This window comes from Pongo abelii, chromosome 14 (genome assembly GCF_028885655.2).
Source record: "Pongo abelii isolate AG06213 chromosome 14, NHGRI_mPonAbe1-v2.0_pri, whole genome shotgun sequence".
Classification (NCBI taxonomy): Eukaryota; Metazoa; Chordata; class Mammalia; order Primates; family Hominidae; genus Pongo; species Pongo abelii.
In genome coordinates, this window is record NC_071999.2 from 40,044,130 (window position 1) to 40,071,656 (window position 27,527).

The 27,527-nt window shown below is 31.4% G+C and overlaps 1 protein-coding gene across 6 annotated transcripts in view; it reads left to right on the plus strand.

The window, feature by feature from the left end:
* Positions 1–27,527, plus strand: part of NBEA (neurobeachin) — a 747,382-nt gene that overhangs the window by 158,461 nt on the left and 561,394 nt on the right. For 5 of the 6 annotated variants that reach the window (XM_054528904.2, XM_054528905.2, XM_054528908.2 and 2 more), the window contains exons 11-15: positions 7,352–7,460; positions 17,918–18,070; positions 19,989–20,157; positions 26,584–26,663; positions 27,383–27,445. In XM_054528904.2, coding sequence (XP_054384879.2) covers positions 7,352–7,460; positions 17,918–18,070; positions 19,989–20,157; positions 26,584–26,663; positions 27,383–27,445 — 574 coding nt within the window. Of the gene's footprint in view, positions 1–5,055; positions 5,162–7,351; positions 7,461–17,917; positions 18,071–19,988; positions 20,158–26,583; positions 26,664–27,382; positions 27,446–27,527 lie in introns of all 6 variants that reach the window. The other variant, XM_054528909.2, reaches the window with a different exon arrangement.

A 27,527-nucleotide genomic window follows, 5' to 3' on the forward strand; every position in this document is an offset into this window, starting at 1 on the left:
TTATCCCCTAACATGAATTAAATGGATTGAAAACCTGAAATTGTGCACCAGGGTGCAGTGAGAGACAACTCTGGGAGAAATCCTCTAGTTCTAGTACAGAGTGCCCTGTTAATTTTTCTTTTCTTCACCTTGTTCTGTTATGGCCCAGCCCTCATGTGGTCTTACCACCAATGGAAGGCTATAGAAGCCAAAACTCTGAGGGAGGCTTTTCTTTGATCAGTGAAGCTAGAGTCCTAAGAGGGTGGGACAAACACCCTTTTCTTCTTAATCTCTCTGCCTTTCTGCCAGTGGCCCTGGATGTGAACAGACTTGTAGAATACATTGCAGAGCAGAGAAACTAAAGCCCCAGCGTTTTGACAGGAGAACTGAAAAGAAGAGCCCCAGAACTGAAAATATCAGGGATGTCATGGAAAGGGAAGAACATGAGAAAGTAACCCTGTAAAATTTTTTAATGAAATTCAGCCCTGACTTGTGCATACATGGATCTAATCCAAATTACAAGTTGTAGCTGCTACAATAAGGTAAGAAAATGAAAGTCATACAGATTATAAAGGAAAAATAGAATTATCTGTTTTCACAGATGACATGATTGTGTATGTAAAAATTCTCAAGGAAATGACTTATAAATTCTAGCACTAGTAAGCCGTGTTTAGCATACTAGTGTCACAAGATACAAGGTTCTCATACAAAAATGACTTGTATTTCTTTATATTAACAATGTACAATGTGAAACCACATTTAAAAATAACATTAACCGTGGCCTGAAAAATGTTAAATACTGAGATATAAATTTCACAAAACATGTACAGGATGTGTGTGCTGAAAACTACAAATTTCTGATGATAGCAATCAAAGATCTAAATAAGTTTAGGGCTATATAATATTCATGGACTCAACATATAAAGATGTCATTAAATTGGTAGATACATGTAACACAATAACAATTAAAATCCTAGCTGAATATGTGCATTAATATAGACAAGATGAGTCTAAAATTTATGTTGAATGACAAAGTAACTAGAATAGTTAAAACAGTTTTGGAAAAGAATAAAATTGGAAGAATTATACTTAACTGACTTTAAGACTGACTTGTAAGCTGTAATAATGAAGACAGTGTAGTATTAGTAAACACATATATCAGTGGAACAGTATAGAGTCCAGAAATAGTCCCACACATATATGGGCAATTAATTTTTGGCAAAGGTACGAAAGTAGTCTAATGGAGGAAGGATAATCATATGCCAAACAAATGTACTTTGACCTAAACCTCACAATTTATATGAAACTTAACAAAAAACTAAGTCTAAATATAAAACATGAAACTATAAAACTTTTATGGGAAACATATGAGGAAATTTATGGGACTTAGGGTAGGCAAAGCTTTCTTAGTTGTGACAACAAAAGCATAATTCACTAAAAAAGGGATAAATTTCGTTTTGACTTTGTCTGAGTTAAAAACTTTTGCTATGCTAAAGATACAATGAAAAGACACGGTACAGGCTGGAGGAAGATAACAGCAAATCGCTTATTTGACAAAGGATTTATGTCAAGAATAAATAAAGGACTTTCAGTCCTTAACAGTAAGACTACAATTCAGTTTTTAAAAGTGGACAAAAGAGTAGACACTTCACCAAAGAGAATATAAGGATGTCAAAATAGTTCATGAAAAGATGCTCAACATCATTAACCAACAGATAAATGTAAATTAAAACTATATAAAACCATTATATACCTAGTAGAATAAAAAATAGCTATTGTGCTAAATACTGGCAAGGATGTGCAGAACAACTAGAACCTATTACTGGTGGGATTGCCAGATGGTTCAGCCAGTCTGAAATATAGTTTGGCAGTTTATTATAAAGTTAAATATACACTTATTGTATAGTTTAGCCTTTCTACTCCTGGGCATTTATTTATGAGAAATGAATGAAAATCATGTTCACACAAAAGCCTTTATGTGAATGTTTATAGTAGCCTTATTCGCAATTGCTATTCTGCAACCCAAATGCCTTTACAAATGAGTGGGTATACAAGCTGTGGTACATCCGTTAATACTCATCAACTAAAAAGAATGGACTCGATGTATGTACTTACTTGGATGCCTCTCAGAGGCAATATGCTGAGCTTACAAAGGGAGACTTAGAAGCCTACAGACTGTATGATTCCATCTATGTCACATTCTTAAAAATATATAGTGATAGAGAAAAGGGATAAGTACTAGAGCCTATGGGTGTTGAGAAGTTGTGGCTATAAAGCTGAAAAGTGATAGCACAAGTGAATTTTTTGGTGTGATGGAACTGGGCTATATTTTGATTGTGGTGGTGGTTATACAAATCTATGTATCTATTTAACATTCTCAAACTGGTACACCAAAAAAAAAAAAAAAAGAAAGAAATTTCCCTGCATGATCATTTAAAAAATAAAATTAACTATTAAAAGAATAGAAAATTCCTGACCTGTGTAAAGCCTGAGTATTAAAGAATTGTTTCAACTTCGTGTATTCAGCTGTTTATCTGTTTATTTTCTTGCATTTGCGAATTCCAGCACTTCTAGCGTATGTTAATCCTGTTTCTGTTAAATAAGCTGGGGCTTGGGTGAAAGTGGAGCCAGCACCAAGATAAAGGACTGGGCATTTGGCCTTCCTGCTGTGGCATGTTTTGACCTTGAAGGGCGTTAGAGAATGCATAAATGGTTAAGATCATCCATGTGTAATTATGACCTGTTTCCAATTTTTCTTTCCAATTTAGAACTTAAGCTCTCCTTAGGGGTTAGGAAGTTACATTATTAAATTTCTAAAGCATTCATCTATCCATATTTACTATAGTGGTGGCTGCCATTTGTAAAATGTCAAGGACATTTTCATAAAGGGACTATGACATTTAGTCCACTGTAAGGTGTGGTATGTTAGTTGTGGTTAAACTGCAGTACTATTAGGCTTTGAAAGTTATTTCTTTTACCTTTGAAGGCTTTTAGTAAATATATGAAAGGAGCTTATATTAAAAAGGCGTTTTGCTCTCAAACTATATAAATTTTGTTACATACTATATACTAATATAGTAATATAAGAGATTTAGAATGATTTTTTTACATATGAAAATTTTAACATTTTGTTTTCTTCAGAAGACAAATTGACACATTTCAAGCACTTTTTTATACTTCTTAAAACTATATTTGTCAAAAATAAAATACACTATACAACATAAAATTAAAAATCTCTGACAAGACAAAGGAAGATATAAATGAGTAATAACCTCACTTTTAATAGAGCCTCTAAGGAATGCTCTTAAATATCCATGACAGTGGTAGCAATTCAGTTTATAAGGCTGCCTTGCTTTTTTATCACGATGAAGAAAAAGGTAGAAATTACTGAGAAGAGATTTCATGGCTCGGGGCAGACTTAGTGATTTCATGTGCTATCTTATGTATCCATCTGTCCTTGTATTTTACTGTGTTGCATTTCACAGTTTTCCTTATTTCATTCTGCATTCACCGCCTATGCAGGCATTGGTCTTCTTTGAGATCACATCTTCATGAGGGCGTTGTCTAAAAGTGACTGCTAAATATACCTGGAGTTAGAAACATATGGTTTAGCCCTTTCTAATGTTGAACTGTGAAGGAAATTTAACTCTTACAACTTATTGTGAGTTTTTTGTGTGTCACCGAAAATTATCTTGGATGCGAAATTGTCTTGGGTGTGGACTTGAATTGATTAATGTACAGTGAAATCAATTATTTCTGCTATGATCACTCTCATTTAGGAAGAGTTTTGTAGTGAGACAAATACTGTAGAAATATGATATTAAATATTTTACATAATTTTAATCATCTTTTAAAATATTTCACTGTAATTCAGTCCTAAATTAGGCTTAAGAGATGAAACCTTTTGAAAATGTCAGAAGATTTTTCCCCCTTACTGATACCATAAATCTGATTTGGAACTTAATCTACTTAATCAATTACTTTGCAACATTCTTTTAAAAGGGGAGGAGGTATTGGATTTTAGGGGGAATCTTTACTTTTTATGTAAGGTATTTCCAGTCTTCTTAATAAAAAGATGTTTATTTAAAAAGCCAATTTAGCTGTGGTACTTAGCTTTCTCAATAAAAACCAAATTGAATAGCCAGTTTATGTCTTCAGAGAGCTACCTTTGAACATAACTTAGGTTTATATATTCACTCTTAATCATTTTAATTATGAATTAGTTGTATCTTTATGATATATTGAATTCTAAATAAGTACCTCAAAGATAATAAAACTTTATGGATCACATTACATGAGTTATCTACATTAGTTATTAAAAAAAAATACAAATTGAAATGGATAAAGTTATAGTAAAATAAGTCAAAATCTATATTTAAATTTTAATGGAATATAACTATATATTTTTATTATAAACAAATTAATTATGTTTATACATGGTTAATAAATATTCTGAGGTATTTGTGGGCCAAGACTGTTGTGGTATTCTTTATCAATAAAGGCCAAAAAGCTCTGGAGAAGTAATAAATATGCTAATTTATAAGAGGTATTATTATACTATTTCTTTCATTTTTTCCCATGGTCTAGCCCTTTAAAATCTGATACTTGAAATAAATATTATTTTCTAACTTAAATGAAGCTTATTAAGAATTACAAGATGGTAATTATTTTTAAGAAAAAACACCCACTAGGTTATTAACATCATTTTCTTAAAAAGATACAGGATTACAAACTCTTATCCATTCTTGAAGTAGAATTGCTACTTACAGAACATGTATTATGGTACTGTCTGTTGAAAAGTTTAGCAATTATATATCATGACATAATAATCAGCATACTTTTGGTCTATGAAGTAAAATACTCCTATGAAAATCTGTTCCTAGGTATTGCTGTACTTTTCAAGAGAATTTTCTGTGTTGTATTAGTTTTGGCTGACACAGATACTTGCTTTTTGGTTTATCCTATAGTATATATTTAGATCCTCTGCAGATGAACTGATGTGTTCTAGACAGGAAGTGGTATGTAGGAGATATAGGAATGGGCTGAAGTATCCTTTATATTTGCCTTTGTATCTAGGGGAGTTGGAAATAGGCAAGAATGGAGAGAAATTTTGTATGGCAGTACACAGAATTTTGCAAGTTTATTGTGAGCCCTGCAACAATCCGATGCATTTTAGTTACTGGTAAGTTTGTTAAATTATGTTTGAAAATGTACCCCTTCGAAGATGGCCATCTATTTACTATTACGTCCACCATGTCAATTATACCTTATTGTAAAGATTTTTTTTTTTTTTTTGCAAAGATGTGGTATTGCTATTGCATTGGGTTTCAGGTATAAATTAAAACGACTTTTGTTAGTGAATGCATTTGACCTTTCAATTGGTGTCCTGGTTAATATTGAACTGAAATTAACACTTTATGGATAGCAGAGTCCTGTGTTAAGATTTTGGAATAATAATATTAATATTTCTGTTTTTGTAATGGAACTCCACTGTGTTTAGAGGTCTGAGTTAACTCATTAGATGTTTGAGAATGAGTAGTTATTCTGACATAAAAGAATGAGAAAATCCATGTCATCCATGCAATTTTACATGGTTCTATATAGTAGGGTGATTTACTGTAAGAAATACTTTTTTGCCTTTTTTCATGGATCATAGGGACCATTGTGAGGCATTTCTAGTCGTTCTTTTTGGCAGTGCTCATGTTTAGGAATCCATTTTCCCCCTAAATCACTAACTTTGGTGTATGTAAGAATTCTATGAACAGATTAAGAAATTGTGTAATCTCTATGCATAGTTTTCTTTATTCTTTTTAAATATCTAGGCAGATGTGTTAGGTGTAATATAGTACTTAGCAATTATTCGTGAAGTGGCCTTGACTATTCAATTCATTTAAAATGGACTAGATTGCTTAATAGCTGTGCTTCTTTACAGAAACATTTTTTAAAATCCCAAGAGATTCCTTGGTAGTTGTATTTTTCTTGTAAGTGTCTATCTTTGGCTTAAGGACAAAGTAAAAGAATATCATTGATTTGTGATAGTTTACTTTTTTTTGTGGTTTAAGGATATAGGATCAGTTAATATAATTGAATTTTAATTTCCTGTAATGAAGTACTTTATTTCTAGATACTATATTTTGTCCAGCTGGTATGTAATTCATTAAACTGTGAATTTTTATGATAATGATAATGATAATTTTGCTGTTGGTTCTTGTTATGAGAACATTTCTAATTTGAACAAAAGTAGCCACACTGTGAGAAAAATGTATTATCCCTATTGAAACTGGAAGAACTAGAATAATTCAAAAATTAGAATAACTTCAGATTCCTTTTGGGCTTTAATAATTTTCAAGTTTTCCTTATTACCAGATTGTCTGAATCACTTGTAAGAATGAGTACTTCTGCATTTAAAATATGTTTAGAAATTTGTGGTTTTTACCCTTTCTTATGAATATAAATAGGTAATTTAGGGTATATTATAAAACATTGTAAATTGATACTATTTTAATTCATGATAAAATCTGGTATATAACAATTTATTTTGAGCTACATTAAGCATATACAATGAAGGAATGTGTATTTCCATTATTTAGAATACTATATTCATGTATCAGTGTTGCTGGTTAAAATCATTATATGTAACTGTGAAGTAATGCATTATCAAAGCTTAATTCAATGCAATCATTTCTTTTTATTTTGTTTCTTCATTCATTCCAAAGACAAATCAAGTGCTTAATCTTTGACACCTCTTTGTCTGCTTTTATGTATTTGTTTATATATTGTGTAATTGTCACTTTCCATTTCAATATTACATAAATCATTTCTTTGCTCTCATGAGCTTTTCTTAGGGCATACCTGGACATAAGTGACATGTTACATATTTCTCTGGATTTTTTTTAACGAAGGGTTTTTGAAGAATAGTCCTAAATGAAAAGTTTATTTAAAAATAGGGTTTGTTCTTACAAAGCAATATTGCATCTATATTTAAAATTCTCTACAATAGCTTGTTATTCAGAAGAATAGTATGATACAGTCTTTATTATGGAAAATGATATGTGTATGTTTCTTGGGTTTACCTGAAGCCAGACATATAAATATATGTAGAGATAAACTTTGATGTTTTACTTTGGAATGTAAAAAAACTACACAGTTATGATTCAGTTTATTATATTTAATTTGTAAAGGACAACACTAGTTTTCTCATGCTTATGAGGAAATATATTCTTTCATAATATAAGGCATAATAGTCATTGTCAGTAAAATAGAGATTAGATTAGAATATGGTTATCTTTTGGCATAATAAAATACTGAAATGGAACACTGTTTATAATAAACATGTGATGATTACATAATGATGTCTGTACTTTACATGCAGTGCTACTCTTTTGGCATTCCTGGTTGAACTACTTAAAAGTTCAGTAGCCATGCAAGAACAGATGCTGGGTGGAAAAGGCTTTTTAGTCATTGGCTACTTACTTGAAAAGGTAAGTGATATGTGTTGATGGTTTTATTGTGTAGCTTCACAGTTGGACAGCTGACAATCACTAATTATTTTTTTTTTGTAATTTCACTTTCCATTGACTGTATAGAGATTATAATATTTGCTACTTCACAAACGTCTTAGATTTAAGTGTAGACATGGAATTAACTGGGTATCGGAAGTGTAATTAAGAAATTTTGAATAAAAAAAACTAAAGAAAAAATTTACATCTATATCTATTCAAGCAATAAGTATCATTTCTCTTAAGTTTTTCTATAGTAGTGCCCCCTTATTTCTACTCTCACTTTCTAAGGTGTCACTTACCCATGGTCAACTGCAGTTCAAAAATATCATGGAATAAACAATTTATAACTTTTAAGTTGTATGCTATTCTGAGTAGAGTGATGAAATCTCATGCTGTCCTTCTTCATCAAGCCTTGGACGTGAATCCTCCTTTTGTTCAGCTTTTTCATGCTGTATACACTGTCTCTCCATTAGTTATTTAGTAGCTATCTCAGTTCTCGGACTGAAAAATCGTATATATTATCCACTAGGGGTCTTAGAACTATTGCCTCAGGATAAGGAGGGAGTACTGTAGTTGTTTCTTTGCTATCTTTTCACTTAGACTTTTTTTTTTTTTTGAGACAGTGTCTCACTCTGTCTCCCACACGGGAGTGCAGTGGCACGATCTTGGCTCACTGCAACCCCCACCTCTTGAGTTCGATCAAGCGATTCTCCTGCCTCAGCCTCCCGAGTGTCTGGGATCACAGGCGTGCACCACCATGCCTGGCTAAAGTTTTTTTTTTTTTTTTGAGATGGAGTCTCGCTTTGTCACCCAGGCTGGAGTGCACTGGCTCAATCTCGGCTCACTGCAAGCTCCGCCTCCTGGGTTCATGCCATTCTCCTGCCTCAGCCTCCTGAGTAGCTGGAACTTACAGGCGCCCGCCACCATGCCCGGCTAATTTTTTGTATTTTTAGTAGAGACAGGGTTTCACCGTATTAGCCAGGATGGTCTTGAACTCCTGGCCTCAAGTGATCTGCCCGCCTTGGACTCCCAAAGTGCTGGGATTACAGGCATGAACCACCACGCCTGGCCTTAGACTGTTTCTTGAAAGTCTTTTTTATTAAGATAAAAATCTTAATCTATATTTGGTATACATGAATTTACCTGTTGTTTTGTGTTATTTTTTAATCATGCGGTCAAAATTTTCATTTTGTAGTAATAGAAACATTATTTTGTGCTCTTTTTCCCTGCTCTTATTTTGTATTATTTAAAGTAGTTTTTCTGATCTATACATAATATAAACAATAAAAATTAGATGGGTTTACTTTTTCCCATTTTGTGTCATTTATGTTTTATGACCTCTTTTGCTTTAGTCAAAACTGTGCTTTTACGATGAGTGCTGAATTTCTGATTATGATCTCACAAGAGTTTAGTTGTATCATGTGATTTCCTTTGAAAATTAGAGTGAGATTTCATGAATAAGTGTTTTTTTGTAACAAATACCTATGCCCTTTATTAGCACTCTCTGACCTTTTCTTATCAGTTAGTTAACTCTATAATATTCAGCTGCTCTGAAAATGAAATTGTTTGAGAAGTAATAGAAGTGAGATCTCAACTAAGGGATAAACATATTTCCTTTGGAAAAAAATTGAGAAGATATTTTGAAGTAGTTTTAATTTTACCTCCAATTGTTTTACATTTGAAATGTTATCAATTGATTAATGGATAAACAAAATGTGGTATATACATGCAATTGAATATTACTTAGTCACAAAAATAATCAAGTTCTAAAATATGCTATATTTTACATATTATGTATATAACATGTCTTTTCTTTGAATTAAGTGTTGACCTTTCTTTAAGGATTAATGATTGAAGAGTGGTAGATTGTTAAGTAAATTGATCATTGGTAGCATTTCTTTATTGAGATGATTTTTTCCATAAGATTATTAAGAACTTAAGGCTCTTTGGCTTATTTTTTTAAATGATAGAATACTCTTTTTCTGTATCTAGCGTATAATAATTGTTTAGAAGATGTATGATAAGCTACATTTAACTTGAATTTGATAACATATGAAATGCCTTTGTGAGGTTACTCTGTGTGACAGGATTTCTGTGAGGACTTACCCCGTTAAATAATTTTTCATTTGTTTAATGAGAATGTATCAGAAAATTCTAAAGTAAATATTCTTTTACTTAAAACTTAGCTTATAATTAGAAATATTTGTAAAAGCCTTCAAATAAAAACGTATGTTAATATTTCAAATATTATAATGTCAATTTAGTGGATGCAAAATATTATTTCATTGTAGTTTTAATTTGAACTTTTCCTAGATTTCGAATAAGATTAGACATTTTCATATATAATTGTAGAAAATTAATCTTTTATATTCTTTGTTATTCATTTGCTTTACCAATATTCCCTATGTCTCTTCATGATTCCCACCCCTAGTCAACCCATAATTCACTTTTTGGCTTTATGAATTGCTTATTCTAAATATTTCACATAAGTGGGATCATACAATATTTGTCTTTTTGTATTTGGTCCCTTTTGCTTAGCATAATGTTTTCAGTGTGCATCCATGTTATAGCATATTTTAGAACTTCGTTCTTTTTTATAGCTAAATAATATTCCATTAGATGTATATACATTTTGCTTCTCCATTCATCAGTTGATATACATTTGTGTTGTTTCTATCTTTTGGCTATTATGAGTAAAGCTGCCGTGAATGTTCATGTACTGGGTTATATGTGGACATATGTTTTTATTTCTGTTCAGTAGATACTTAGGAGTTGATTTGCTGGGTCCTATGTTTATTTGAGAAACTACTGATGTTTTTCAAATTGACTCCAGCATTTTACATCCTACCAACCATATTTAAGAGTTCCATTTTTTCCACATCCTTACCAACTCTTGTTCTCGTGTCTTTTTGATTCTGACCCTCCTAGGGGTTGTGAAATGGCTTATCAATTTTAAATTTGCATTTTTGGGATGACGTGATGCTGAATATCTTTTCATATGCTTATTGTCTATTTTCATGTGCTTATTAGCTATTTATTGATCTATGTTCTTTGAAGAAATATCTTTAGATCCTTTGCCCATTTAATAATTGTGATATGTGTCTTTTTATTATTGATTTGTAGGAGTTTTTTTAATATTCTGGATACTAGTCCCTTAATAGATGGATGATTAGCAAATATATTTCTCCATTCTTTGGATCACATTAATTTGTATTTCCCTGATGACAATAAAGTTGAACATATATTTATTTTCCTTTTGGATATCTTCTTTTGTTAAATACCTCTTTAGAGTGCCAATTTTCACTTGGGTTGTCTGTCATTTTGTTACTGATTTGTGGAAATCATATATATATTTTGGATGTGATTACTTCATTGGATATACACTGCAAATTATCTCTTCTTCTTTGGCATGACTTTTCACTCTCTTAATGGTGATTTTTGATAAACAAGTTACTAATTTTAATATAGGTTAAAATTTTCAGTTTCTTTTATGACTAGCCCATTTTAGACCCATATCCTGAAGCCATAAGATTATTCTGTTTTCTTCTTAAAATTTTGTTTTATCTTTCATATTTAGATCTATAATCTATCTGGAATTGAATTTTGTATATGGTATGAGGTACAAAGGTCAAGGTTCTTTTTTTCTATAATCTATCTAGAATTGAATTTTGTATGTGGTATGAGGTATAAGGGTCAAGGTTCTTTTTTCCCCCATGTATGTCATCTAGCTGGCCCAGTACCATTTTTTGAAAAGATGATTTCCCACTGCATTGCAGTCTAATCTTTGCCATAAATCAGATGACCATGTATGACTGGGATGTTTTTGTGTGTTTCAGGCAGTACAACAGTATTTTAATTTGTATAGCTTTTTTAGTACGGCCTGATATTTAAGAGTATGTCATCTAGCTTTACTGTTGTTCTTGAAGATTGCCTTGGCTGTTTTTGGGTCTTTGCATTTCCATATATATATCAGCTTATCAACTTCCACCAAAAAACATGAAGATTTTTATTGCATTATATTGACTTTTTTCCTATATTGAATCTTTCAGGTCATATACTTGGTATATTCTTTTATTAATTGAGATTTTCTTTTGTACTTTTCTGTATGGAACAGTTTCTGTCTTTTTGATGGATTTATTTCCAGGTATTTGATATTATTTGATGCCTTTAAAATTTCAATGTTTTACACTTGATCTTACCCAAAAGGCCAAGAAGCAATTAAAAGTTTTGATTTTTGTTACTGGTACATAGAATTATAATTGATATTTATGTTGAACTTTTATATACCAGTCTTTCTATTCCTCTGTTAAATCTAGTCATTTGTAGATATTTTCAGAAAAATTTTTGTAGACAATAATAACATTGGAGAATGATAGTTTTGTTTTTTTCCTTTCTAATATTTGGTGTTTTTTTTGCCTTGCCTTGTTATGCCTCCTACAAAGTGCCAGTACAGTGTTGGAATAAAAGTTGTGATAGTGGCCATCCCTATCTTATTCCTGATCTCATGGGCAATGCTTTTAATAATTAGCCACTAAGTATGATATTTTTCATAGATTACTTTGTGTGGATTTTTTAGTTAAATTAAGGAATTATCTATTTCTGGTTTCCTAAGAGTTTTCTTTATTATAAACAGGATTTTATCTAACACCTATTCTGCAGTATTTGAGATGATTATGATGTTTCTTCATTTTTCTTAATTTAGTCAATTACATTGATTATTTTTCAGATTTTAAATCTTCCTGATATTCCTGGACTCTCGTTTACTCCTAAATCTGCTCCTATTCCAACCTGGCTTTCATTCTTACATGTCCTTTTAAGATGGCTCATGTCTTTGTCACCAGTGGCCTTCATAATCTGTCCTGTGATTATTTCTCAGTCCTTATCTTATTTGACCTGTGAATATTTCAGTTGAACATTCTTTCGTTCTTGAAATGTTTTCTTGCATTGTGTTTTGTGATGGCTTGCTTTATTTTTTTTTCTTACTTATTCTCTCTCATTAGTTCTGCTTCATCTTTTTAAATTCTGATGACTGTTCTGTCCCAGTGATTAATCCTGGAAAGCGTTTCACTTTTCCATCTACACAGTACCTTACTCTAATTGAGATTATCCACTTCTACAGCTTCCATGATCCTGTAAACACTAATTACTCTCAATTGTTTCTCCTATTTTTAGTTCCACTTGGATTTCTAGTAATCTTCTTGACTAAATTATCCAAACTGATTTTTCTCTTAATTTTTCATCCTTCAGAGTTATTTATCTTATTTAGTGGCATTACCATTCAACAAGTAGTTGAAACCAAAAAGTTAATTCTTTTTGACTCTACTTTTTTTGCACTCTAGATCCAAACTCAGGAAATTATGTTGTCTTACTGTCAAAATGTATCCAGAGTCAATTACTACTTCCTCTTTACTTCTCAACTCCTTACCATGTCCGTTGATATCATCTTAGTTCAAACCATGATCATCCTTCACCATTGATTACCTACCGTCCATTTTTCACTTGAAGTTAGACTAGTTGTCCTAAAATGTGCCAAGTCTTATTCAAGTCTTCATCCTTCTCATAATGAAGTCATAAGCCTTATACCTCACTTCATCTCTTCCCACTCTTCTTGCTTTCTCTGTTTTAGGCAAAGGTCTTTTTGCCTTTTCCTTAAGAACTAAAATGGTAAGCATTTACCCAAGGACTTTTGCATTTACTTCCCCCATTGTTTCCATCACTCTTTCTTCAGATACTCACAGACTTTGATTCTATGCTTCATTCAGGATTTTGCTTATATGATGCCTTATCACAGAAATATTCTCCGATCATTCTAAATAAATTGGTATTCCTTCCATAACCATCAGTATTTACCTACGCTGCTAATTTTGCAGCACCATTCTGGCATGTTTTATATTTTTTACTAATTTTCTGCCTCCTTCTGCTAGAATGTAGGCTTCATGAAAGCAGGGGCAATGTATATATATTTTTGTCTCCCCGTATTGCTATATCTTCAGCACCTAGAACAGTGCTTAGCTCGGTAAATAGTTGTTGAATTGAGTATATGAAAAGTCCTTGCATGCTTGTCTGATTACCTACAAAGAGTAACTTTTTTACCTTTCTTGGAGGAATGCTCACGTTGTGTTATTTTTAAATAATCACTGGCAAGGTTAGTATTAATAGTATAGGTAATAGAAGTTTCATTTTTTAATTTCTTAACTAATAACAGGTTACTGGTTAACTGCCACTTAGCTTTTGTATCTCCTTGTCATGTAAGATATCTTAGGAAGATAGTATATGAGAGGCCTTTTTATTAAAAACAATTCTACTGTTCCACGAAAAAATTTTAAGGTGTTTTTGTTCTGTTTTGCCAAAATATGATCTTGTGGAAAACTTAGAGGTTATCCAGCATATTCAATAGGATATTTTTGACTGTGGTTAGTAGAAAATTTGATTCAAAGTATCTTAAACATTAGGAAAATATACTAACTAATGTAACTGAAAGTCTAGTGTTAGATGGCATATCAGTTATATTTTTGGCAGGAAACAGATGGCATACTCAACCTAGGTTTTTGAGAAGACTTTAATGCAAGGGTATTTAAAAAGTTGTAAGCAGGGAGCTTGGCAAGATTTGAAGAGATGAAGGAAATAAGTGTTTAGCATAACCCAAAGAGAAAGTTATTGTAGCTATTAGGAAAAGGGTACCTGATGGGAGTGTGGTCTTCAAGAAAGGAGTATAGTGTAAGTGTACTGAAGGGGTAAAATCTGGAAAATACATACCCAACTTCATTTTCTTTCTGTCCTTTAATTTCTTGCTAATGTCAATTAGTCAAACCCAACTGGAAACCAGTAGGCAAGAGAGCATCCCAAGAATGAAAATAGGACAGGTAAGGTTGGAAAGGCAGCAAAAGGTTGGAAAAGCAGCAAACAGTTAAGTTGTGTTTCAGCGTTGGGTTATCTGAGTCTCAATAATGTCATCAGAGACCCAGGTTTTATCTATATCTCTGCTGTACCAGCTACAGTGTTGATTTTATGCTAAAGCTGATACTGTTTGAGGCTGCCAGAGAGAACTGGTGCTATAGACCTTCACATCCAGGTGAAGAAAGCGAGCTCCTTTCTGTCAATTACTGAGCAAGATTCTTCTCTCCAATTTGATTGGTTAGCTTAGAGCTTGGCTAGCCTACCTTTGAACCAGTTGTTGCTATGAGAATGCTAAACTTTGATACTGAGTCTCTGAGCTGATCATTGCCTGCCACCGTCCCCTCCACTCCCTACCAAAACAACAACACATGATTAATCTGGTTGGATTAGGCTATTTGGAGCACAACCTTGGAGTCCTGGGAGGAGCAGAATGGATAATATACTATAATGTACCTCTACAATTACAATAGTTTTACACAATTTATTGAATATATACTCATACACATTATATATATGTGTGTGTGTGTATAATGCTTTCTACAATAAAAATGAACATTTCTGATAACCTGTTCTGTTATGGGCTAATCTAAATATTGGAACAATCTCTCTTTATTGAATAGAAGTTTCTCTTTGTAACCGCTAGTGCTCCTGTTTGTTTTAGTTAATTCTATATAATGCAACTATTTTTATAACTTCTCAGATATTATTTTCAAATATGGTTAGCCATGTCACATATAGTACTTCTTAAAAATTATGTATTCTGCCACCACATGAAAGTAATATATAGATCAAATTCCAGAGCTTACATTTTCTATAAGATTTAAATTGTATTTCCATCTGAAGGTTACAGATTTATAACTGTAAATTATCCAAGTATAGATCTCTTTCTAAAATAGCTTTACTTGAGAAAATGAAACCAAATACCAAAATATAAAAATATTTTAAAACCGTTAATCAAAGGAAATACATTTAAAAGCAGAGTCAGAGATCTTCTTTCTTCTTTTCCCGGGCTGTGTTTTTTCCTACCTATTCTTTTCTTACTGTTTTTGAATTTGACGTTGATTCAGTTAAACATTTCCTGAGAAATTAGGGTAGGGATCAGGAGGATAAAAGATGAATAAGATAACATCCTTTCTTATATTAGGAAAGAGATTTTTTTTTACACTAACAATAATACAAGGAAGAAGGATAAGTACTACTAAGAGGTAAAGGTAACATGCTGTTGAAGAGAATATTCATTTATACATTTATATACTATTTACAATCCAGAATAGTAGGATTTTGAGTAGGTCAGTAAAAAGACACAATTTTAGAAAAATATTTTCTAAAGAATAATTTTAGAATGCAAATCTGCTACCCAACAGCATTAATTGGTATGTGAAAACAACGCCCCCCTCCCCCCGCCTTTTTTTTTTAAAAGTAATGTAGAAGGCCTTGTGATGCTTCTAGTATACCTTTAATGTCATGGTCCAAGTTCCAAACTTGTTTCTATATTATGAATTCATCAAGTGGATATGTTTATAATGGTCAGCTTGATTTTATAATACAAGTTAATGTTCTTTATAAGGACAGGATGAATAATTTTTATGAGCTACAGTCTGGTCACATAGCATGTTTATCTAGTAACAGGATCTGACTATTCTATTTTAGAGTTTTAAGTGTAAGAGTAGAATGTATCAGATCATGTTCTTGAAATCATTACTACTGAATAAAAATAGAATGTATAGGATAAGCTATGTGAAATTATAATTAGTGAAGGAGCTGGCTACAGTTTTAAATAACTAGTGATCTCTTATTTTAATTTCATTCCTTTACAAATATTTTTTAATTTAAAGTACTATATTATTTTCGTTGATACTCCTTTAAATATGATTACCCAATCTTTACTTTTTTTTACTTTTAAAACTCAAATACTTGTTTTGGTTCCCCCCCTTTTTGACAGTGCCAGGGAGTGTATTTGACTAATAGTAATCAACATGTATATTTTCTAAATGACTAAAAGTCTTGAGTTCTACCTTTAAGGTAAAGGAAATGTATGCAAGGGTGTTACAAACTGGGGGAGCAAGATGGTAAAGCAGGGGAAGCAAACGTGTCCTGTGGGTGAAATTGGCCTACAGTAATATTCTGTAGGACTCAGCAAAGAGGTTAGTTTTGGTCCTCACCAGTCTTTATTGTCTCCTACTCTAGTTTACACATTGTTGTTAGTTATTTGCAATCATTTTAGTTTGTGACCATTTATGTAGAAGTGTGAAAATTTATGATGTGCTTAAGTCAAATTTATTGAGTTGTCCTTATTATGAGCATGAAAAATGTAGCTAAATCATATGGGAGGTGAAATTGGTAAGACAATTTCATCCCTTTTAAACTTAGATTGTCTTAAACTGATATTCAGACTTCAGTCAGTGAAGAATAGGGAGGAAAGATGTGTTGTGTGATGTGTGCTTCAGGATTGAGTGGTAGGTGATTCTTTACCCTATGACTGAAAGGATAGTGATACTACAAAATACTATCACTAGATGAGGAAGAAAAGATTTGTGTAGGAAGATAAATTTTTTGATATTTGAGTTTGAATTATCAGCTTTTTTGAAGAGCATTTTTTAATATTATAGCATTTTTATCTGAAATTGTATTCTAGGATAGCATTGTCCAATTAAATTACAATTCAAGCCTCAGATGTAATTTAATATTTCTAGTAAAAAATTATAGATGGTATTAATTTTAATAATGTATTTAGCCTAGTATTTTATTTTGATAATATGCAAAATATTATTTCAACATCTATTCAATAAGAAAATATGATTTTTAAAAATAATTCTTAGCTGGAAAAACCCAGTTTTTTCATACTTACAACACATCTCACTTTCAATTGCAATATTCCAGCAGCTCAGTTGCCACATAGGGCTTCTGGCTACTGTATGAGATGGTGCAGCTTTAAGGTTTTTTTGGTTTCAATTTTGGAGAATCTGTTGTTTAAATACCATTGGTAATAGGTACATGGTGATAGCAGTTGAAAATTCTTGAAGCGAGTGTTCAGCATAGACATAGTGTTATATGAAGCTGTGAAAGCGTACTATATCATCCAAGGATAGGGTATTTATGGAGAAGAGAAGGCCAAGGAAATAATATTTTAAGCAGTATTTTACATATTTTTAAGCAGTATTCTTACATATTTTAAACACTATCACTTTTTATTTCTGTGTCTAAGATCTCTTCTTGTATGTCGATTTATACAAAAAAATGAAATGAAGCCATTATTTATAACATTTCATTTCTTTAGCTAATAGTAGCATTATTTAACTTGAATTATTTATCTGTAATTGTCTTAGATCAGGCTTCAAATAACAAGCTATCACTCAAAGAAATAGCTAAAATTTTAGATCTCTTAAAGTTATATTTTAATAGCAAAGAAAACATAAATGTTTATTTCATATTTATTAGGGATAGCATATGAAAAATTCATGTGTCCTTATGCTAAGTCAGAAATTATACAATTTGATATTCTGGATGTTTCAAGCTAGAATTTCTGTTTTCTGTCTTAGTCATCAAGAGTTCATATAACTAGAGCTGTCCTGGAGCAATTTTTATCTTTTGCAAAATACCTTGATGGTTTATCTCATGGAGCACCTTTGCTGAAGCAGCTTTGTGATCACATTTTATTTAACCCAGCCATCTGGATACATACACCTGCAAAGGTATGAATTTTATACTTATTCACTTTGTTTTAGTGTAATGTTATACATTATAGTTGCTGGATCTACAGTATTCAGTGGAAAACATTTGAACATTTTAGCTTATTTTGTAGTTAATCTGTGGCAATTGTGTTAGGCAGTATCAGGAGATCAAAATATTTATAAGTAGTAAAACAAATGAAACCATTCTCCAAGCATTCAGAGGGCTGAGGCAGACAAAATAGGCTAAAATTGCCTATTTGGTAAGTAAGAGATTTTGGTTTAACTTTAATAAGGAAATTCCTGGAAGGAATCTAAATCTCTTACTGCAATTTAACTTAATGTCACAAGGTTAATTAAACACAAACAGGCTACCAAGGAAAGTTATGCAATCTTGACTCTTAGAAAACCACATATCTCAAATGGTTTAGGTTTACTCCTGCCTAGACTTAAGAGACTGGATTAAGTAGGTGCCAGAGTTTGCTTACAGCATATTATATAACTGATGTTATTCCCTTTTTACTTCTTTCATGCATGGGTGAGGCACACATTTGTATGAACTCAAGGGGTGAAGAAAAAGTACAAGAACTCCTATATACCAAGTGAATCTTGAGTCTGATTACTTGACTTAGAAAAGAAAAAGCGTTATTTTTAAATTGGCTCCTTTCCTGAACACTATTAAGGATAAGTCTAGTTTGGAATAATATTTTATTATAGCAATAAAAGATAGCCCCAAATCATTAACATACTGAGTCCATTGAACTATATCAATACCACATTCAAAGTAGTCTGTTTTGCGCAAACAAAGATCTTAAGTAGATCTTAACAATTAACTACAAACAACACCTATTTTTGGCCTTATTAAGAATTTGTCCAAAAAGAAAAAACCCAACCAACCCACATATTTATTGTATTTGGTCAAAACTAAGAACAAAAAAACCAGCCCATTTCTTCACAGTATTAAAGTGGTTTAACGCAAAAAAAAAAAAAAAAAAAAAAAAAAAAAAAGAATCTTTGTGTAACACTTCATTCTAACATCTTTAGATGTGATACATACTTTTCAATGAAGAAAATTTGCTATACCAATTTTTGGAAGACTAGGGAAGAGAACAGATAACTAATTGTATTATGACTGTAATCATTTTGCTGGAAAATTGCTTTCATTTTGAAGGTAGAATTTATATCATTACAAGTAAATAATACTAATTTAAAAATAAATATATACATGAAATAAATATTTTCCAGGTAATAACAGAAAATTCTTATTATTTTATATACAAGGATTTAGTCCTAGTTGAAATCAATAATGAGGGATATTTTGATTTTGGGCTATCTTTTACAGTTTAAAAATATCTCACCGAGTTATTAATTATATTGCCTAAGCCCAAATCTGAATTTTGAGAACTCTTTTAAGCAAGATGTCTGACATGCCATCTCTATGCTCACATGGTCAGATTGTGAAAGCGAGCTATATGTTATGGCCATAGGTGAGGAGAATTTGAAATTGCATGAACTTTTAGGATATATGACAAAAATATATATGTTTTCAAATATGCTTTAGCTGACTGATGTTCTATTGCTATGAAGAAATTTTTACACTGAAAGCTACTGAAATGTACTTTAAGAGCTTTAGTTGACTTTTGAAATATTTTAATCTTTTTATCAGATTAATTTCAATAAATTATTAAATCATTTTAAAATTATTTAATTGCCACAGCTATTAGACTACCTCTATTATGAGTTTATTAGAATATGTTAATTGCAGATTATATATTTTTTAAATATAAATAATATTGAATAAGAAAGTTATTTTTAACCTCGTAATAAATGGTCATTTCTTGGCCTTTACTAATTCACATTTAAATTAAAACTGAATGTATATAATATAAGCACTTGAGGCATTTTAAATTCATTTTAATGATCTGTTAATATTCTGTATTAGGTTCAACTTTCCCTATACACATATTTGTCTGCTGAATTTATTGGAACTGCTACCATCTACACCACCATACGCAGAGTAGGAACAGTATTACAGCTAATGCACACCTTAAAATATTACTACTGGGTTATTAATCCTGCTGACAGTAGTGGCATTACACCTAAAGGATTAGGTATGTATAACACTTCCACTGTATTTACATTTGCCTATGATTATTCTGTATTCTGAGTACTGTTAAAGTGAGCAGTGTACATGACTATGAAATCACTGAAATGTTTTCTTTCTTATGTAGCAAACTGGCATATTGAGAATTGTTTGTGGTAAAGAAGTTTAGGGCTTTTCAATATTAAATTATTTTGGAATAAAATCAGTTAAAAAGCAACAATAGTCTTTATTTTAGCCTGTACGCTTTTTTTTTTCATTCAGGAAGATACATTCATAATATTAAAAACAGATAAATGATATTGGTTATAACTGGTGTGTTCTAGTACATCAGTTGCTTTCAACATTTTCAGATTGTTACTTTTTTGTATTTTTATTCCAAATTTATCCTTTGTTCTGACTATAATGGAAACTAATTTAATTCTTCACTGTGATTTCTTTTTTGTTTTGGAAATATAGCCAGTTTTTCTAATTATACAAAAAATATAGAAAATAAAATAATACAGAAGAAAAATTATATTTATGACCCAAACCCCAAGAATAATTACTGATATGATTTTGGCGTCTTTTCTTCCAGAGTTTCTCATTGCATACATATATAAAAATATTTAAACTTTTTAATTATACATTGATATTTTCTCAATTTTTCTATCTTTTTCTTTTCTCAGCTCAATGTAGTAATGTAAGGGGATGTACCATTTACATCATTTCTAAAGTTTTGATTCTGTAAATGTTAGAGCATTCTCTCATTTATATATGTGTTCACCTCCATCTTTGATTTGTTTAAAATTACTGAGAAAGGGGCTAATGACAAATATTTTAAATTTTTTTCAGGAGTGTCATATTATTTTACAGTTTTACCAGTAGTATGTTAGAGTACTTCCTTTTGCGTGCTCACAGTAGCATTGAATATTATAGTTTTATAATAATCCCGTTGATAAGGAAAAATAGCACTTTCCTTTTTTTTTTTTTTTTTTTGAGACGGAGTCTTGCTCTGTCACCCAGGCTGGAGTGCAGTGGCGCTATCTCAGCTCACTGCAAACTCTGCCTCCTGGGTTCATGCCGTTCTCCTGCCTCAGCCTCCTGAGTAGCTGGGACTACAGGCGACTGCCAGCACGCCCAGCTCATTTTTTTATATTTTTAGTGGAGACAGGGTTTCACTGTGTTAGCCAGGATGGTCTTGATCTCCTGACCTCGTGATCCACCCGACTCGGCCTCCCATTTTACTATTTTAATATTTATATAAGCTTACTTTTATTTCTTTTTATTAATGGGGCTTTAGAAGTTACTTATACTCGGATCTGTTATTTTGTCCTTTTATGGCTTCTTCCATTGCTTTTAAGTTAGTAATGCCTAAAATTTATTGGATTTTTCTGCCAAGCACTCTACGTGTTAATTTGTTTAATAATATATATAATATAATTATAGATAAATAGACATATTCATATACATACATAAGACTGCATCTATATATAACTTTGTTTTTGATATTATCCTCATTTTAAAGATTAGGAAACTGAAAGTTGGTACAAACCGAACAGCACCAAAATTTGAATCATATCCATCTGACTCAGAGACCTAGTTCTTAAATGCTACACTATGATAGAGTTTTCTCTAGTCTAAACAAATCATATATTCACACATAATAATTTCTGCCTTAAAATATTAATTTCTAATTTACAGAAAAGTTACAAAGTTGCAAGCATTGCACAAAGAATTCTCATATGTCCCTCACCAGATTCTCAATATTTTACATCTTATCACTTTAACCTTTACTATTCTCTCTTGCTCTCTTTTTATGTATATATAAACACACCTACAGATATACACACATATTTTTTCTGAATCAATTGATAATAAATTGTAGACATGATACTCTGTCACCTCTAAATACTTTATTGTGTATTTCATAAAAGGTAAAGGCACTTTGTTAAATAACCAGAGGATACCCATTAATATCAGGAAGTTAGCATTAATACAATACTATCATCTAATTCAAAGACCCCATTCAGATTTCACTAATTACACTAATAATGTCCTTTCTAGGAAAAAGAAAATTCTTTTGCCCTAAGTCTGTTGAGGATCATATGTTGTGCTTAGTTGTATTCTTACTTTTTGTGTTCTTCAATGTAGAATAGTTTTTTAGTATTTGCTTGTCTTTCAGGACCTTGACATTTTTGAAGAATACAGACCAGTTATTTTTTTGAATAACCTTAAATTTGAATTTTCTATTTGTTCATGATGATTCAGGTTTTTTCATTTTTACATGAAATAACACAGAAGTCATATTGTATCTGTCTCCTTGTATCATATCAAGGAGGCACATGATGTTGAGTTGTCCTTTTACAAGTGATGTTAACTTTAAACATTTGATTCAGGTATTATCTTCCAGGTTTCTTCATTATAAAATCACTCCTTTCTCTTTGGTAATTAATAAGTATTTGGTGGAGAAATACACTGAAACTATATAAATATCCTGTTCTTCAACAAAGTTTCACCTACTTGTTTTAGCTTGTTGATGATTCTTACTAGATTATCTTTATTGTGATGACTGACAAATGATGTTTTCTAAGACATTAATTAAGTTGGCATATCTACTGTCAGGAAGAACTTGTTTTACTCCTCCATTCATCTATCTCTCTCTCTCTCTATCTGTCTATCTATCATCTTTTATATCAGTATGGACTCATGTATTCAATGTGTTATATCAACAGTTGGCATACTTTCTTTGCAAAGGGCCAGATAGTGTTTTAGGCTTACGGAGCCATAAGGTCTCTGTTGCACATAGTCAGCTCTGACATTGTATTGCAGAAATAACCACAGACAGTATGTAAACAAATAGGTGTGGCTTGTTCTAGTGAAACTTACAAAAAGAAGTGGCCTGATGGATTTAGTCCTAGGGCTGTGGTTTGTCTGTCTCCTGGAATGTATCATTATTTTGATGCTCAAGATTTGGCCAGTAGGACCCTTCACATGGATTATGGGACAAATGCCCATAAGTTTTTAATACTTTTTTACTTTCTGAAACAAGATGTTTCTGACTTGTCCTACACTTTCCTTATCCCAGCCCTGAAATTAGCCATTTTTCCAGGAAGCCCTGGTTTGCTTGGTGGATACGGTTTTCAGAAACCAAGATCTGGATGTGCGGTGTGCTTCTTGGTTTTTGAATGTCATTGCTTCTATGTACTTTTAGTGGACAGATCTAGGAAATGATGTTTATATATATGTATATAGGTACATCTCAACTGATTTATCAATATTAAAACCATGAGTTCACAGCAGTACCTTCCATTCCAGTCCAAAGCCACATGGCTCAACCTAGCCTCAAACTTTTTAAATTTGCAGCTTTCTTGTTCAATAGTGAGAAATCTTGCTCCTATTGTCTTTAATATATTTATATATTTTCTTATTCTACTTTATAAAACCAATGTTTTGATACACACGGCATAACCTTCTCAGCTTTAACATTGCTAGTCATCTGTAACCATACCCTCAGATTTGACTCTGAATGGCCCTTGTTGTCTCCTCAGCCCCAGTTGTTTCTTTGGCACTGCCACCCTCCTGACCTCTACTGTCTCCTTGGCCCTGACCCTGAAAGTCCTTCCAGACTCACTTGCCTCTGGCTCTGTAAGACCCTGGGTATCACCAGGGCCTCTGCTCCCTCCATAGAACCCTTGCCCCTGAGGCCTCACTGGCTCTAGCTACATCAAAGAGAGGGAAAGGAAGAGTACCAGTACATATATTTTAAATGAAAATGACAGGAAAGTGGAATCAGCATTTATTTTTCTTTATCATTTAAATTATTATTTTACTTTAACATTTTAATACTTTGAAATTAATTTTGTTACATAGTAGAATGTAAGGTTCTGACTTGAAGTATATAGTTTTCTAAATGACAGCATTTTTCAATACCATTTTAAACAAATGCTTTCTTTTAAGGACACTCTAAAGATAATTTGCACTACACTAGCTTTCGTAGAAGTATTCATGTGTAAGCACTCGCCTTGAGAAGTAGGATATTTTTGCTTTGACTATAACTTGACACTTTTGTCTCTTAAATTATTGTTATATATAGTTAAGTGTAAAAGCATTGAGATATATTAAAAATATTATAGGACAGGTAATACATATTTATGGTAGCAAGTGAAATAATACAAAGGTTTATAAATAAAATGTTACTACTCTCCCAGGTAGCCAATGTTACCAGTCTTGTATATCTTTCTACTGCTTTTTCTCTGCTCATACAAACATGAGCTTACTCATACATACACATAGGTGTTTCAAAGCTTTATTTTGAATACATCATGAACACAAAGTGGTATAATTACGTATATCAATGTAATATATAAACATGTTATAAATATAAATATAAAATGAACCTCATTTAAACATCACTAAGCCTAAGAAACAGAACATTACCAATGAGCCTGAATATCCTCATGCGTGGGCACATCTCTTTTCTATTCCCTGTCATAGAAATCACTCCATCCCAAATTTTACGTTATTTCTTTTCTTTACTTGCGTGCTTATTATTTTTTACTATGTTTTACTCTTTTGCTATTTATGTATGTATTACTAATTTATTGTTTAGCTTCTATATTTTACATAAATAGTATTTGGGGATTTGTTGCTTCATTCAATTTTATATTTGTTAGATAAACCGGTTTCTATTTTATTTTGCAGAAATGGATTTATATCATACACAAAGCACACAAATATGTATATATTTCTTTGCAACATGCTGTTTGTATTATGCAGTATACAATAAAAGTAATTATTGCTAACATTTGAGTGCTTGTGATTAAAATGGGCCTGGTACTAGTCTAATTCCTTTACATATGTTGATCCATTTAATCCTCACAAGACGTCCTATGACAAGCAGTATTATTATTCTTACCCTAACAATAAAGAAGAAAACAAACCTAAGGCATGGAGATGTTATAAAACTGGTCCAATTTTATTAATTGGTAGAAGAAATAGAAGAATAAGGAAATTATTACTAAGACAGTATCTGTCTGTTCTTAGATGGAGTGTGGGTGTGATCAGGAGAAAGAATGTGGCACAGAGCTAAGGTCTGGAGCATGGTGAGGGCTTTGGCATGCAGGGCAGGATGGGACCACAATCAGTTGTTAGAAATTCAGGAATTTTATGAGCTGCTTGTTAAATCATTGGTAGCTTGAACTTGAAATCAGATTATTATTAATATGATAGAAATCAGAAATACATAAATGCTCAAAATCAGGACCTCATCCCTCCACTCTGCAGATAATTCCTTTAGCAACATACCAATGGTTGACGGGTTTCCCTGTCAGGCTACTGTCAGTGTTCAATTTCTTGACCAAAGAAGTGTTTATACAGGTGTTCATTTTATGATAATTCATTAAGTTGTTCATGAATGTTTTCTGTACATTGGCAATATTTTACAATGAAAAGTTTTTTTTAAAGTAATTCCAAGTGTCAATAGGAGGGGAAGAGTACTTTGTGCATCTTGGTGGCAGTGGGGCAATAAAAGATAGAGAGCAGTCTGGGAAATAGGGACGATATTTCTTTTGTTGTAATAGGCGGGATGGATTTTTTGGATAATAACTTGCTTGCGGATATAATAATCTTCATGTAAATATTAAGTGAATAAGCAGATGCTATACATTATAAATGAAGGGATTATGCTTTTAAAACTTGTAAAGCAGTAGATAAATACTGGTTGTTACAAGTAAGGCTTAATGTTACTGGATTTTTATGAATCCAGCTTTGTTTTTTAAAAGTATTCTTTATTGTATATTATGCATATTACATATATTTTCATTTTTATTAGTAATTAAATATTTTGAAATTACTTTAAAATTTGTGCATTATGATAGAACTGATACGTACATTTTAATATTTTATACTCATTTTCACTTATTGACACAGCATAAATGCCCACTATAATATGTATTTTCTGTATACAAGTGACATAGAAGAAATAGGCTGCAAAACAAATAATTGCAATAAAACAGAGTGTCATTTTTTCTGTGCTTTGTTAAATAATGTGTGGGGTGAAAATGGAGAGAGTCCTTAAATGAAGACAAGTTTAATTGAGAATGGAAGACATACTGGGAAACCTATTAATGTAATAAAAACAGAAAAAAATTAAAGCATTAATATAAATACTTGGGGATTATACATTTATAAATGGATATTAATATATAACAACTTTTTAAAAAGTTCTTTTTTCCACCAAATCAGACATTCAGTAAATCATTTGAAATTGCCAAAAATTTGAAAGTTAATTTTTGGATACTCACATGTTATTAAAATTTTATAGCATTAATATAAATATTGTAATTTTAATAAAGATAACTATTCAAGAATGCCATAGTATCCCAACATAATTGCATTTAGCTTATTTAATATCTTGTATTTTTTATTTTTACTTTTTTTTTCTGTTTTGTTCTAGATGGTCCCCGGCCATCACAAAAAGAAATTATATCACTGAGGGCATTTATGCTACTTTTTCTGAAACAGCTGATACTAAAGGTAAAATAATTTTATATAATTTAAAATTATAGTATATTAGGTAGAAAGGAATTTCTGGCATGTTTTAAAATTATTATTGTTAAATTAGTAACAGCTACCTTTAATTCATAAATTGCTTTCAAAATTCTGCACATCTTAGTATTAACTTTTATTGAACTTAACTAACTTCTGGTTAAATGCTCTCTGAAATCTTCCCTATTAAGGGATGTGACAGAAATGGACAAGGAACATATGAATAAGAATTGAGCCCTTATAGTAATTGACCATTATTGTAGAAAATGATCTGTGTGCCAGTTTAAGAAGGCTTACATAATGTATTTTATTGTAGTAGGATTTTTAAATGTTAAGATGAAACCAGAGTGAAAATAAATATAAATTGTGAGATAGTACACAAAAATTGATACTGTATAGTCTTGCATTTATATTGTTTTAAGGAAAGAGTAAGTGATTAGAAAATAGTCATAAGAATACTTAGATGGTCAAAATATGCTAACTTTTTATAGTGAATGTCAATCAAATACTAATGACTTTTAAAAATTGATATAATTTTCTAAATAACGAAATAATAGTCTATAAATTGTGAAATTTGTGGAGATTTTAATTAAAATATCACTACATTAAACTAACTCATTTTCTTTTAAAATGATTATTTTGATGTCTTTTTAAAATTAAAATTTTAATTTTAGATGTAAAGTAATAAAATATTTTTTAAAAATTAGGATCGAGGGGTCAAGGAAGATGAACTTCAGAGTATATTAAATTACCTACTTACGATGCATGAGGTAGGACATGTTATGGGCCTTTAATTTTAATTATTTAAGCCAATCTTTAGAGTAAAATTTTAAATCAATATTGGTGATTTAT